General features: G+C 39.8%; 1 protein-coding gene across 2 annotated transcripts in view; it reads right to left on the bottom strand.

Moving 5' to 3' along the window:
• Positions 1-635: 635 nt before the first annotated feature.
• iqsec3a (IQ motif and Sec7 domain ArfGEF 3a) overlaps positions 636-15,083 on the bottom strand; it is a 115,199-nt gene continuing 100,751 nt past the window's right edge. Inside the window, exons 10-14 of one of the 2 annotated variants that reach the window (XM_038738943.1) lie at positions 14,004-14,103; positions 13,563-13,721; positions 11,332-11,424; positions 9,218-9,261; positions 636-4,322 (exon numbers count right to left, since the gene is read on the bottom strand). In XM_038738943.1, coding sequence (XP_038594871.1) covers positions 3,750-4,322; positions 9,218-9,261; positions 11,332-11,424; positions 13,563-13,721; positions 14,004-14,103 — 969 coding nt within the window. In that variant the 3' untranslated portion in view covers positions 636-3,749. The remainder of the gene's footprint in view (positions 4,323-9,217; positions 9,262-11,331; positions 11,425-13,562; positions 13,722-14,003; positions 14,104-15,083) is intronic. The other variant, XM_038738944.1, reaches the window with a different exon arrangement.

The following is a 15,083-nucleotide window of genomic DNA, read 5'->3' as shown; positions in this document are numbered from 1 at the left end:
ATCCCCCTCCCAATATTCACGCTTTTGGCTCTGGTTTGTCTCCATCAGCTCCTGAGGGAAACAGCTGTCTCTTTAGCTGCTAAATGTTCCACCTGTATCAACAGCTGCTAAATATGTCTGTCTAATGTTTGGTACTGGGCAGGCAGTGTACATTGTTTTTTTATTATTGAAAGCAGCTGCCTGCTGCTGCTGGAAACTACACTGATGAATGCAAGCCGGAAGACCAAAAATATGAGCTAAAAAGCACTAAAACAGTTCATAGAGCTGAGTTGGGTGATGGTTCTCTGTGGGTTTGTTATTACAAGCGACCCCTTTCGCACAAAAGTAGTCATGTGATTCTTTGTTGATAAAATACATATTTATTACAGCCATTTTAACTATTTATCCAAGATGCTATGTGTATGTATGACTTTTTAAAAACAAAATAAAATATTTAGTTCAAAATTTTACTTGTTCATACGGTATATTTTGATTTAAACTTACTAAAATTAAAATGTTTGCGTCTTGGTGTAATGCAATGTTGTGTAACATGCCATTTGATAATGAATATTTCCACATCATGTAAAAATACATTGACTCCATTGATTTTGAAGAATCAAGCCCTTAAATCCAATAACCAAAGCAAACCATTGTGGTGAATAGACTTAAATCATCTTTAATAGCAGGTTGATATACTGCAAAGACAGGTAGAGAGGGATTCAAAGCCAGGGAGGTGATGGTCCGTATCTGTTACACCCACCTGTTTTACCCTAAATAGTATGTCCACTTTTAGTGACTTTTTTTAAAACTAGTATGAGCAAACACAGTGTTGAAGAGCCAGACAAGATCCACGCATCATTCATGAAGCAGTGCACTGATATGACAGAGCCCTTTTTAAAAAAGTTTCTTTAAGAAAGTTAGCCTCTAATGCGCTTTCGTATCATATGCTGCAGTCCCAAAATGCTACATTGGTTTCCTTTCAAACATGAAGTCATGATTTTCAGTGTGCCCCTTATTCATGTTTATTGCACACACAGTACGCCTATCTCCCCAAATGCTTAAACACATTGTCAAGTAGGAAAAACTGTGCAACCATAAACAAAGGGTAGTGAAAGACGGGGAAACAAAAATGGCCATGGTTTGGCAAAATAGAGCCCTCACATATGGCACTGTAAATCCATTTTCTGTTTGAAGGGGTGTTTGCTGTCTTAAATAATATTTTTCCCCCAGTTCCACCACAAATGTTTACAGCATAACAAAGTATTTGGTCATCCTCATCTCCCACTAGTGCGCTCACAGCAACTTCAGTCATGCACAAACAATTCCAAGACTTTGAGTTCAACAGGCCTCCAAACTGATGTCATGCATGAGAAAAGAATCCTTTTATATCTAAATGTTGATTTAAACAAATAAATGAACAATCATACAATAATCATCCATCAATTTTAAATACTAAATACCAGAACTTTTGAAGTTGTGTGCTAAAATGTATCACCTTCAAAAGTTTGTTTTTAAGCTGTAAGTTGTTTTTTTAATGATCACAATAGCTCTTTTTTAAAGCTAATTTTAAAAGCATTAATTCTTCTTATTGTGTTTTGAAATTATAATAAAAGCAATTCCTGGGATGAACAGAGGAGAGCTCAAATTTGTTTACGGGAAGGTTAGGATGCTACCTTGAGGAGGTTGCGCGCACACACATGCACACGCACACTTGTCATCTCTGGCAGCCAGAACAACAAACTGTTTTTCTGCAACCTCTGTCCTTCCACTGGGTGAAAATGTGAGTGGAAAAGGACAGGAAGATGAGATAGAGACCTCCCCGCAGTGTCTCTGTGATTATAAATCAACAAATCAGACAGATGGGGGTCAGAGTGGAGCAGAGTTAACATCTATTCCACAGTACCTGGTGGTGGGGAGGTGTGTGTGTGTGTGGGGGGGGTGCTTATGTTTAAAAGATGGAAGCATTCAGGCTGGAGCAGTCGCTGGCCTATTTCTGAAAGAAGGACGCGTGACAGGGTGACAGCATTTTGAAGGGGCTAAAGGTAGCTTGCTTGTCTTTTCCGACACTGCTTGAATGTGGTATTTACAATCTAGGCTGGGGTGAAAGAGAAAGAGATCAGATAATGCATTCTTTTTTTGTCCCATTCTTATTTAAAGCAGGGTAGCCAACAGCACATAAAATACCATTAATGCCAGCATTTGCAATATAAGCTGTGTGTGCCTCTGTAGTTTTGCCTTTTTCAAAATGTCAGACTGAAAGGTTAGGAGGGAAGAGAAAATCAGTCACAAGGAGCTGAAACCAGTTATGTCTGTACAACAAGTTGTACAGACATAAAGAGACACTGTCTGGATGTTTTGTGGGTTGACTCGGTCCTGCATTTATCCACCCACGGGGAAAAAACACACAAAAGGTGGAATATGCTGTATGCAAATCAAAACACACATAGATCTTGACATTTAACAGTTGTAGCAGAGGCGTCTTCATGGAAATTCATGGCGATTTCATACACAACGGATGACAGCACAGTGCGTTGTACATATATATTACATGTGAATGTGAGTTGTTTTTAAAGTCCAGCAGTTTTGGCAGCTCAAACAATTTCAAAATGAGACAAACTTTCCCTCCCTATCAGCAGATAAATGTGGTATGAACACCTGTGAAGCGTTAACAATAATAAACATGAAGAGTAAAAGACAAACAACAATCAACTGAACCATCTTGGGCTGACTTTTTGGTTTGGCAGCAATCCATGTGATTGGTTGCCTTTGTTTCCATGTCATCCTTCACTGTAGAGTGATCTATGGATAGTGACAACAGGGTAAGAGTGTTTTTGGATGATAGAGAGCCACAACAGAACAGAGGAGCAGATGATAAACACAGCTTATTGGTGGATGGTCGTTTTTTTTGTTTTTTGTTTTTATCCGGTGGAACAGAGAACAAGAGAGAAGGCTCTCCATCACATAAATAAATCAGCAACAGTGCAAACGGGGAGATAAGTTTTTATGAAATATAATTTTTGTTATTCCTTTTGTGTGTGTGTGTGTGTGTGTGTGTGTGTGTGTGTGTGTGTGTGTGTGTGTGTGTGTGTGTGCTCCTTGAGGGAAAAGCGTGAAAGGACTATTTTTTTTCAAAGCAAAGAAGTTTTTTTTTTCTTTTCTTCTGTCCCTAGTGTTTAGTCAAGTGCAAAGAAGTCAGTGTGTAGTGGAGGCGTTATGTATTTTGGCACATGTTTTCTGTAAGTGTCAACTATGCACGCACGCGCACACACAGCACAGTAGGCATGAGGTTTGGGATGATAAAAGCGAACAGAAGCTGAAGGTCCTTGGAGTGAATCCATCCGTCACAATCCAAAAAAGGTTTGAGGGATTCATGTGTTTCTGTTGTTGTTGTTGTTGGTGACTTCTGGAACTACAAGGAATCCATCCAGAAACTGAATATTTGTGTTTTCTCTAGCAAGATTTAAAACTGACAAAAAGTTATCGAAATTTGTTAAAACTACATAATATTTCAAAATACATGTGGAATCAAGTAAAACTTTATATATGCACTTTATTTCTCTGTATATCTTCTAAAACCTTAATTTTTTCCTTTAGTTTTTTTTTCCTTATATATGCATATAAGTGAGATTTCATTTTTTTCATTATAGCTCTTTCATCTGTATGTATATATATGTACATTATGTACTTTTAAATAGGTAGGGAAGGGGTGGGGTTTGTGTGGAAGTGTGTGTGTGTGTGTGTGTTCAGGAAAAGAATACTAATTCATCTATTTACACCATGCTCCGAGAGCCACTCGGGGTCCGATGTAGACTGAGGCGGGGGTCAGGGGGTATATACTGGTGCGGGTGGTTGTAAGGCGGAGGTGGAGGAGGCAGCGGGGGCTGGTGGCCGTCATTGCTGTGGGAGCTGTCCGACGAGCGGACCGGAGTGGACATGGCTGATTGACTGAGCTGGTGGTGGCTGTGGTGGTGGTGCTGGTAGTGGTGGTGTGTGGGCGTTTGGCTGAGGAAGGCCTCCACGCGTCCGTGGCCGCTGTTGTCGAGCATGATGACCTTTACGATCTGCTGACACTGGATGAGTGTCTCGGGCCGCAGATCAGCCATGCTGACGGTGGGCTGGTGGTGCTGCTGGAGGTGGAGGTGGTGGGCAGGGGTGCTTGCCGCTGACTGCAGCTGTGGGTGCTGAGGTGGAGGCGCCGGCCCCTGGGTTAGCCCTTGGGGCAGCCCCTGGAGCCCCTGCTGGAAAAGCAGCTCCCCCCCGTGGTTAAGAAGGGCCACGCTCTCGGGACTCCGAGCCGTGCTGCTGCTGAGCTGGTACGTCTGAAGCCTGTTGTGAATTGACACCTAGTTTAGAAAACAGCCAAGAGAACAGCATCAAATGTTATAAAACTGGTTCCTCCTCTACAATCCGTCAAGCCCTCTTTTAGTTTTTTTTTGGGGGGGTGGGGGTGGTGAACGCACAGCACACACACACACAGGGCATGCGTGGGGGCTTAGGTGTTGGGGGTCAGTGGAGGTGTAAAATCATTGTGACTACTGCACACTCCCCTCCCTCCACCCCTACAGTGACTGGGAACAGTGTGGACTGGATGCTGGGAACACCAGTGTGTGACTGGGGTCAGGAGGAGGACAGTGGTGGGTAATGGGGATAAGAAATTTGGTGCGACGCTACAGAAGGGGCCCGGTGGTTCCAAAGGGGACACTGAGGGCCCCTGTGTCTCCCTTCCAAACCACTGTGTGGCGCTATAGGGACAGTGGACATGAGGAGATTTGTGGGGGGTTTGGGTAACCAAAACATAGACGGAGGTCATTACGAAGAGGGAGAGGTGGAAGAAGAGGAGGAGAGGAGGTGAGCAGGCTGACAACCACAGACATCCACAGGCAACACTCATCAGAATGCAAACCTCCGTATGTCACATTTATTTCAACTCACAATATTCTCTACAGTTTCCTCCCCTTAAAGTCGGTTTTCTGTGTTCTTGTATTGTATCCTTCCTTGAATTCTTTTTATGAATCCTATTTTGGGAAACATGTCACGTTTCTAAGTCACCTTACACTGCCTTTCTCGGAAAGCATATGCCAAAACAAAAATATAGGGAGGATCATCAAAATTAAATGAAATGCATATTATGTGTAGTAGACATAAGTCATGTGAAAAATGTAAGAACTATGCAACCACATGTCAGGCAGGCTATTTTCCTATTTGTCGCGAGCTAACGGCTTGGGTTAGCATAGTGTTTGTCACCTCAAAGGTTAAGATTAGGTTAATTGATTGCTGAATACAACTAAATGTGTTTAAATTCAAACTTAAAGTAGAAAATGTCGAGCATCCATTGTGATGACCACATCACTACATTTCTATTTTGATGTCAAACTTGTTGCATGTTTTTGGATAATGTGTGTATAATGTATCCTACATCATCTTTTTGTGTTAGACAATATATTTCTCTAGCTTTTCACAGAGCTTGTTTGGATTTTAACACACTGTGCTCATTTACACTTACATTAACATTCACACAACAGCAATTTTTAAATAATTGCATTGTCAAGTTTACAAAAGAAATTCCAAAAAAAAATACACCATATTACTGGTAGTGATTAATCTTCTTGTCATTTTAATGCCACGTTTCCTGTTATCAGTAGCTACTGTATGAGCTAACTAAAATCTGTCTATGTACCAGAGAGATCACACCAAATCATTTTTTTCAAATCAAGGGCATTTACTGTCCAGTTTGTTTAAAACAGGGCGGGCGGCATAAAAATAAAGAATTTCTAATAATTGATACAATAGACAAATGAAAAAAGAGATCCTGTGAGAGATAAAAGCAGTAACTAGCACATAAATGATTTGGTTGCAAGAATAATTTGCGCAGCTGCAGGAATTAAAATAGGTGATATGCTGAACACAAGAAGGGGAAACTATTGAGCTACTGATGTAAAGATAATAATTCATATTAAATTCAGATGAGAGAAATTAGCCTTTCATTCTAAAGTTTTCATTAGGTTATGGAGATGTTGCATATAATAAATTCTTCATGACAGTTGAGAAGTGCTCCAAAAAGAAAAACTATGCACAATATAGCATTTTTCAATATTTAAGTCAAGTCTCCTCAGCTTTATGCCTTCAAGTCTCAAGTCAAGTTGAATCAGGAGGCATTCAAGTCTCAAATAATGAGTCTCACAGCAGCTCTGCTATGTATTGTTAAGTTTTCTAACTTACTAACTCTGTACTTTAAAGCATGGAAGTTCCTCAGATTCTTGCCAATTTCTGACTAAAGATATTAGTTTTAAATTCACTTTTAATCCACTGTGTGTCAATCAGAATATAGCTTCCCAAAAAAATCTTCAAAATGGCAACTGAGTGAATAAGGTCACCTGTAATATAATAAACCTTTAATGTAAAGTATCTGAGGGGAAGAAACGGCAGTGTTCTTCCATACTCTTCCAGGAGCTGGTGTAACTCTTGTGTGAAAAAACTCCATTAACATTTGCTCCTATTCAACCTGCCAACCACTTTTTCTCCTTGACGACTTAGCACATACACTCAGAGTACAGTATCAATGAGCTCTGAATCACCTTAGATAAAGAATGAAGGATTTCTCCGACTTTCTGGTGCCTTTCTAAAGTTTGATTTCTAAGCATGAATAATAACTTTGTTCAACAGATGACCAAAAAGAAATTCAGTGGTGGTTATAAAATATCCGTGACTGTAAAATGTTCATTAAGTTAGTTTTTTGGTTGCTAAAATTCAGCAAGAAAACAACAACTATCCTTTTCTTTCAGGACATTAATTAAATATCTATCTATCAAAATATAAATAGGAATACTCATACTGTGTCTGCAATCACTCCCTATTTACTATATAGTGTATTTATTTGAGTTTCCAAATTCTGAGATGTATGCACTACATAGTCCCCCCAAAGATTCCCACAAAAGAATGAAAAATTAGTACAGAAAATGAGTAACTATAGAGCACTGTAATGTGTAGGGAGTGATTATAATAGGAGTGATTCTCACAACCCTGGAAGTCAATGCGCTCAGCCAAGAAACAGATCCAGCATGTAACTCCCTGTAAAACCACAACTTGTCATTTATGTTTGTGTACAAATGACACATACAGAGCCTGGCTAGCCGTTAACCCTCGTTTCCAGTCTTTGGTAAGCTAGCTAATTGTCTCCTGGCTCCAGCTCCATACTTGAAAGATCGGTGAGTGGAGCATGTATAAGTGCTCTGATCTAGCTCTCAGCAAGAAGACAAATAATAGTACTTCCCAAAACTACTCCTTTAAGCTGACCATCAATGAACAACATGCAAATCAAATGGTTTATTATTAGAAGTTATCCCTAAGAAAAGTTTTACTATACTGACATAATAATAAAATATGTACAGTATGTCACAACAACAAACAGTCACAATATGGTTTTACAGTAAGCTAAATCAGGTAATTCAGTTTCCTTTCCACCACAGCATTTAAGTCTGATAGCCAGTTAGAAGCCAGCTGACATTACTTCACTGTGACAAGGCCACCCACTTTGATTATGTGTCTTGCCTCGTGACGCCGGTGGACAGAGTGGGTTGATAGGTGGCTGGATTGGTTGTACCTGAGGAGTAGCTGGCAGAGTTTAAAAGAGCTACTTCCTGCAACAGTCTGTTTTTGCCTCTGTGGTGATGGCTGTCTTAGTGTTTGGCCTTTGCTCTTCATGTCAAAAAAAAGAAACCCCACCAATCAACACTTCCGTTCAAACGTGTTCTCCACCATGTCACTGGGATTGTTGGTGGAAAGCCCACTATCATGACAGTCTAAAATTGTGTGACTACAAAAACAGGATTTTGAAAAGCGAGGGTGGGATGTAAATTACACCAATGACAGTCTTTTTAAAAGTCTTTAGCCACTTAGAAACATTTGCACAGACTAGCATATTGGTACTGCTCTGATGGAGACAGCAAAATCTCAACACCCTCCTTATCAAATTCTGATTTAAAGCTTGCAGTGGGATTTAGTCAGCCCTATATTCATGCCTCTAGTATAAGCAGGATTCTCTGGGTGAACCTCCTGGTTTCCAAGATAAATGTGTTTCGACAGCTAACGGCTCCCCACCAGCCATGACATTTACTGTAGGTTGTGTGGTAGCGAAGAAGACGGCTGGTGAAGGTAGCTCAAGACAACCACGAAGACTGACCTGATCATAGCTCCCTATTATCAGGACCCAAAGGCTACTGAGCGAGAGATACCTTGTATGCCTAAAATATTGCAGATATTCCACTGCACTTTCAAAAAAAACCCCAATCTGTTATTTTTATGCCTTTGAGTGTCTCTTGAGCAGCAATGAATGCATGTTTGCATTAATTAAATAGCTCCGAAGCCTTTCAGTGTGATGTATATGTAATTACTCTAACAAGCACCTGAGTAAAGATTTACAGCCTAACACTGTGGGTATATCAGTGAGCTGTATGGAATCAAACAGCCACTGAATGTCAAACTGACCCTGTGTGTTTTTGCTATTTTGCTTTTCACTCCATCTCTCAACTCTGCTGCCACAGAAAGGATTAGAAAAGGTCATCTGATGTCTCTAGGATGGTAACTGCAAAGCCCCATGGGTACTGTAGTTCAGCTTGCTCTCTTGCTCGCACGAAATGTTCACACGAGAAGTTTTCTTCCCCCCCCCTGAGGTCTTGGAGGGGGTGAGGAGGCGACAACTCCGGGTCAAATGAGCGTTAAATTTATCCGCCTGCATGTTAATGTGTTAATTAAGGTCTCGGTGCTGACTCTGGGCACGCACACACAGTATATACATTTCACATGTGTCCTCAGCTACTTTTAGCAATGGCTGCTTTCTCTTTTTTCGTTTAAAGGGTTCGCCTGAGCTTTTGAAACTAATTACAACCTATTCCTACTTAGGATTACAGATAATATTTAAGCCTCTGAGTCTGATGCATTTTCTGTGACTAGAACTTGTCCTGACAATGCTATGACTGTCTAAATTTCCCCAAACCACCATCTTTAATTTTGTATGGCAAGTTAGTCATTTTATCTAATATTTTGTTTTTGGTTGGGTTACTTAACATAGTGGCACTCGCTCTCTCATCCACTCTTCACCCACTCTTGCTTGACTCCTCTAGCCCTAAAGATATAACTGGTTCTGGAGTTTCATTCTATCTCATCCTACAATACCTTGGTGATAACACACTGCACTGACTTACCTGTTGTGTGGGACATGGCCCTATCACTGAGTACTTACCTCTACTGCATTGTGTCCACTTCTGTCATCTACCTCCAGGTTTCCTGGACAGAGGAGAAAATGGAGGGAAAGGGGACAAAAGAGGCAGCAAAATGTCTGTTAAACAGTTCTTTAACAATTCTATCTTTTACAGCATCTTGAAATGTTTTTGGGAGCAAGGAAGAAATAAACTTTACATTAAGGTACTTCATACAAGGAATTTAAAGGTACAGTGTGTCCGTTCTAGTGGCATCTAGTGGTGAGTGTTGCAAAAGACATCAAATGGCTCACTATGCATTCACTTGCTCCTTGGACGAAATAAGTATGTAAAAAAAATTATTAAGTTCAGCAGAAAAAAACTAACTTTGTCCTTTTTCTCCATGAGGCTGTACATTATATAAATTTAATTTTTAAATCCAACAACAAAAAGGGTGTGAAAATATATTTTATTTTCATATAATATAGTATAGTACCACTGGCAAAGATTTTTTTTATTTGTGTCTTCTTATATATTTGTATACTGTTCTATATTTTTTAATGTCCCATGTCCACTTTATTCCTCTTTTTGCAATGAAGATTTAAGAAGGAGAAAAGTTCTGATTATTCTGACACCACATAAATGCACCATCAGTCACTGCTCACCCCTACCTTTCCAATTGCGGAGGAAAAGCTACGGTGAACGACACGCTCTGTCGGCTCTTGTGCTAAGTAATACATGTGGTCCTACATTTCTCCAAATTTCACTTCTCTTCTTACTTCTAATAAACCAGACAACTACTACTACTGCTACTTCTGCTTTTATTCGTACGTATTCAGCGTCATCTTTAGCTATACCAGCTTGTACCTTCTACTTCATGTCAATGAACCAGAAATTTTCTAATGCAGTTGTTGATATTCTGGACAGATGATCTAACAAGGAGAGCTGCATGCCATCCAAGTTGTGAAAGAGCTCTGAGCTGTGAATCACGTCACAAAAAAAACAAATGGGACTGGGGTGTCCAAAATAGCTCTTCACACTTTGCAACCCTATGCGGATTTAGTAAAAAACATTTTGATACTTTGAAGAAAATGTACATTTGACATCCTATTCTAAGTTTAAAAGGGGGAGCCAATTTTTACAGCTAAACCCTTTCCCCCAAACATCACTAGTCCAATAACAGCTTAGCAACCATAACTAGGCATGGCAGGCATGTCAAGCTTTTCTTTTAGATGGAATGCCTTTCAAAAAAAGAAAAACACAACAACAAAAACGTAATGATTGGAATAAGGTGTGCTTTGGTCCTAGATGGTTTACTATCAGTATGTTAGCAGCCGTGTCCTGCTCTTTGTGTAGATTTGGGGAATTTACACTCCAGCAAACGCAGCCAAACTTGTTACTCAAAATAGCTTTACATATGCCAAACTCGTCATTAAGTCTTCATCTTTAAAGCCTTGTAAAAGTGAAACACAAACAATAAAGCATAAATCTCACCTCTGTTGTTTGTCCAAGAATGTTTTCTACAGTAAGCTAACGCTAAGCATCGTACCAGGGACTGGTGTTAGAGCGAAATAACAATGTGATACATTTTCCTTATACTGCACTATACTAAGGCTAAAAACCTGCTAGAGCAACAACTACAAGAACAGTGTTGCAGTTTACTTCCACATCTTCATCATTAACTTGTAAGAAGGCTAACTCATGGAGTTAGCTTTGACTACATTACTAGCTACAGCTGATAAATCTGTTAGTTACAGTCTTGGGCTGGAGATAAGAAGCCTGCTCTTGTCTACCTCTGTGTGAAATCAAAGGATTCTTGTTTCAAAATGAATTTTGATGATAAATCCGCCATCGTTACATTGCCCATGTGCTGTGAATGGCTGACTTGACATTACATCGTAATAAAAAGGCAGGGATTAAAAAATGAGGAAGAGAGGGTTTAAAATTATTTCACAGATCTTTAGTCATCTAATATTTGTTTCATGTTAAAATGATACAGTTAGCGCCTCCTTGTTTTCTTTTTCCAATTGATTAATTCATAAAAACAGCAGTGGTTGAACTTCGTTTCAACAGCAGGTAAATAAATGCAATTGAGGACAACATCTCTGCAGTGGGTTTTAAAATTAAAAAGCAACGATGCACACACACTCACACACACCTGATGGGGAGCCTGGTTTGCCACGCAGCTCTAGCTGTGTGCCGTTGTTTTTTACTGAGTGAGTCTTGGCTCCCTGCTGCTTTTCCAGCTCCCCTGCAGTAAACAGGAGACAAAAACGATCATCATCATCGTGACAGGAAGCAAAACAGGTAGAGAGACAGGCAGGTAGAGGGTGATGGTTAAGAGTGACTAAATTAACCATTATAATTCTACTTTATTTTTACAGTATTTTATTATAAATACACACACACACACACACACACACACACACATTCATGCTCTTGGTGCCTTCCCCTCCCACTCTCTTCTCTAAGCTCAAAACACGACTCTCCGACTCTAATTAAACGTCAGACTTGATGGTAATTGCATGTCATTTCCAATCATGATGACTAAATATTGTTTTGTCTCCAACACTGCATTCTAATTCTGATGCCGCACCGCAAAACTGCAAGGTAAGACCTCAAGGGTGCAGTGCACAGTGTCCCTCCAGTACATTTTCATGTATCATTTGACAAGCTAAACAGAAAATGTCCTGTTTTGGAGTTTATCTCCTGGAAAATGGGTGAAATGAAGTTAGAAATAAACATTTATTTACAAGTTTCCTGGAAAATAAGTATGTGTTTTACTACTAATTGTTGGGTCAATAGAGACTACTACATTTCCATTTATTTGCTAGTGTAACCTACAGTACAGAGAATTTTAGTCAGTCTACAGTGAGTCAGCTTAACATATCAAAGCATTCTCCCCAACAGCCTATATAGCATATAATTCAACATATATGAAGAAGAAAGTTTCCAACAATAAATTAATAATGTATGAATATTAGAGAGAAGGTAAGAGAAATACTGAATCTTCTTGTTTTGTTGAGTGTAGGGCTGAATTAAAATGGTCATTTCCATTATAGATTTTCTCATTATACACAAACACAAAGATGCACCTCTGGATAAGCAAACTAAAATTTCTCCTTCCTATCTCAAAGAAGGGAAAGCCCAAACATCAGTGTGCCAGCCGCAGGCATGTTTACTAATGTGCCAACAATACAAAGCACTTAGAGGAGAAAAGAAGATGTGGTGTTTGTCTGTGCAAGTGCCAGCAATCATTCCTGCTCCAAGTTTTCTTGCTATATTATGTCTTTAGGAAAAAAAAGTATGCTATTTTTGTTTTTGTTCGTCATTTAGCAAATATGTCGCAACATGCATTCTTACTATTTGTACGTGTGTGTTGGTTTGTGTGTGTCTTGTGCACAGTAACTCTCTATCCTTGCACTCCACTCTAGAGAGAGAAATAACTAACTTCTGTCAACCTCTGCCTCTCTCCATATGCTGTTGCCTGCTCTCCCTGGGCTGCTGGCCCTACCTCTCTGTGAAGTGTAATGCAGTTGCGTCAAATCCCAGCAGGGATGCTCTCTTTGATGCCCACTGGCAGGAGCCAGGCTCTGGATGCTCTGGTTTTCCATGTGTGTCTAAATATGTGCATGGCATATTGTCCAGAGAGTTTCATTTGCGCACAGACCCAAACAACTCAGACTGCCTGGCTGCTTTCAGGAACACTGGCCTCCTTTCACCTCCAATTTACTGCCCTCCTGCAGTCTATTTGAGCTGCAGTGCACCAAAGGAAACAAAATGCAAAAGTCATTCTCCACCTACACAAATGGGACGCTCACTACCAGTTAGCAAATAGCACAATACAAAGGATGGCTTCTGACTCATGTGTACTATCTGAGGACCTATTGATTCCCACCCAAAGTATCTAGGAACCCACTGTAGTCTCCCACTCTTCCACAGATGTGAGATTATTGATTTAGTCCAACATGTAATAGGATGTTGATTTAGTTTCTGGGTGCATTCCCACAGGAGGAATACAAACATGAAGGACACAAGCCAACACAAGTATATTGTACATGTATGCAGCTACAAGGCTTGCATGAAATAGTAAATTAAGAGCTTGCAGCCATACAACCAGAGCAGTTACAATAATTAATGACAACTATTTGCAAATTCTTTTGGCCTTCTTTATACCACATATAGCCATAATTTCACCACTGTATTTGGAAGCATCCAGTCACAGAATCAGTTTGTTCTTTACATAGATGTGTTTTATTAAAGATTACACTGATTATGTATTGAAGGTCCTAGAGGACAATGGTACAAACAGATGATGATAAGGGCAATGTTGCGAACAGTCTTTCATTGTACTATGAAGGGAAAAAACATATATGGGCAGATACTTACACTCGATGCGTATCTGCTCCATCTCCGACACCTCGGCGATTGATTCCTTTAGGTCTTCTAGAAACTTGAGAAGCTCCTCAGCACTTTGGGCACAGAAGTTAAGTACCTGCTTCTTGTCTGAGCCAAAAGGTGAGAGGATGGTGATGCCGTGAGGGTAGTCTGAGGAAGACATTGAGTTGTTCAAACAAAAGAATAAGGAGAAATGGCAAGAACTGTTTGCAAGATGTTAGTGAGTGTAATACCACAGGTGTGAAAATGCCATCAAAATTCCTCAATGTAGGTTTGTAAACTCGTTTTTGTTCTTTCAAATATGGCAATATCTTCTACACCCCTTGCTCACTTCAACTTGGGTGTACTTTCCACTGCTTTCTAAAGGTCCAGGGCATTGGGTGTTTTATGTTTTTCATGCCAGCTGTCTGCAACAAAAACATTTTGACTTACATTCATTTTCAAACAGGTGAAACTGCATGCCAAGTAGGCCCATAGCTTTGCAGAAAGTGTAGGCTGCAGAACTCTTCTTCTTTGGACAAAGCTTCAAGATCTACAGACAACGAGAAAACCAGAGACACTGTAACCATTTTGAACGACAGGAGAGCCCATTAAAGTTTTTGCAGCGTTCTAAGCACTTCTGAAATCTTTTTGATTGTCACTGAGATTTCCATATCACAGAACAACCTCAAAGAAGCTCGGAGAGAACAAACTATTTAATCATTTAAAATACATTTAAAGAGCAGATAGTCAATATTAATGTACACTACAACCTTCAGAGTGTTTCAGATTGTGCGCCAGTGCTCTAATTTGTATGAAAAACACCTTGGCAAGCTTATATTAGGATGTATTAGAGATGTTATGGTTTTTCATTGAATGACCTTCCAGATAGAGTACGATGAGGCGAACCTGTTTTGCAGCACTACTGTGGAGCATAATTTACCAGGCGAGCCGTATTAAACCAATACATCACATTGACACTTAAAACACTTCTTGACATGTTCAAGCTGCCAGAACAGGGGCCAAATTCAAAGAAAAGTCCCCATCATTTTAATTCTGTACTAAAATTTTTCAAAGACAATTTCTGCCCCGCTTTTAAAGCTGTCAGGAGAAAATGTCTCACTGGAATATATACTGCACCACTAACTTTTAGTGGCAAGCGAACAGAATTCCACTGTGACATTAGAAGATACACTTATTTCACCATTTAACCTTCTTTTCCTTCAGCTACCAATTACTTTTATGTTTTAGCAGAAAAGAAAGGTGGTGGTGGTTGGTGTGTGTGTGTGGGGGGGGGCATCCTGCTTTTTCTTTTGCTGTATTTTATTGGCTTGAGATCAACAATTTATCATAATTATGAGAGTAGTTAACCACTTTGGATAGATGTGACTGCTAATGAGCACATTAATTATGCGTGACATTAAACCTTTGATAATTCTCCAATTTACATGACTTTGGAGCAAATGAACAACTGTTTGATGGCCTGACTAAAAAACAACTTCACTGGCCCTTAAAGCTGCTCTGTCAGGGACA

The sequence above is a fragment of the Micropterus salmoides genome, unplaced genomic scaffold (assembly GCF_014851395.1).
Source record: "Micropterus salmoides isolate LMB-PRFRI ecotype aquatic unplaced genomic scaffold, ASM1485139v1 Ms_hic_scaffold_23, whole genome shotgun sequence".
Classification (NCBI taxonomy): Eukaryota; Metazoa; Chordata; class Actinopteri; order Centrarchiformes; family Centrarchidae; genus Micropterus; species Micropterus salmoides.
Note: the sequence above shows the minus strand (reverse complement) of the source record. Positions and strands in the feature narration are given on the sequence as shown.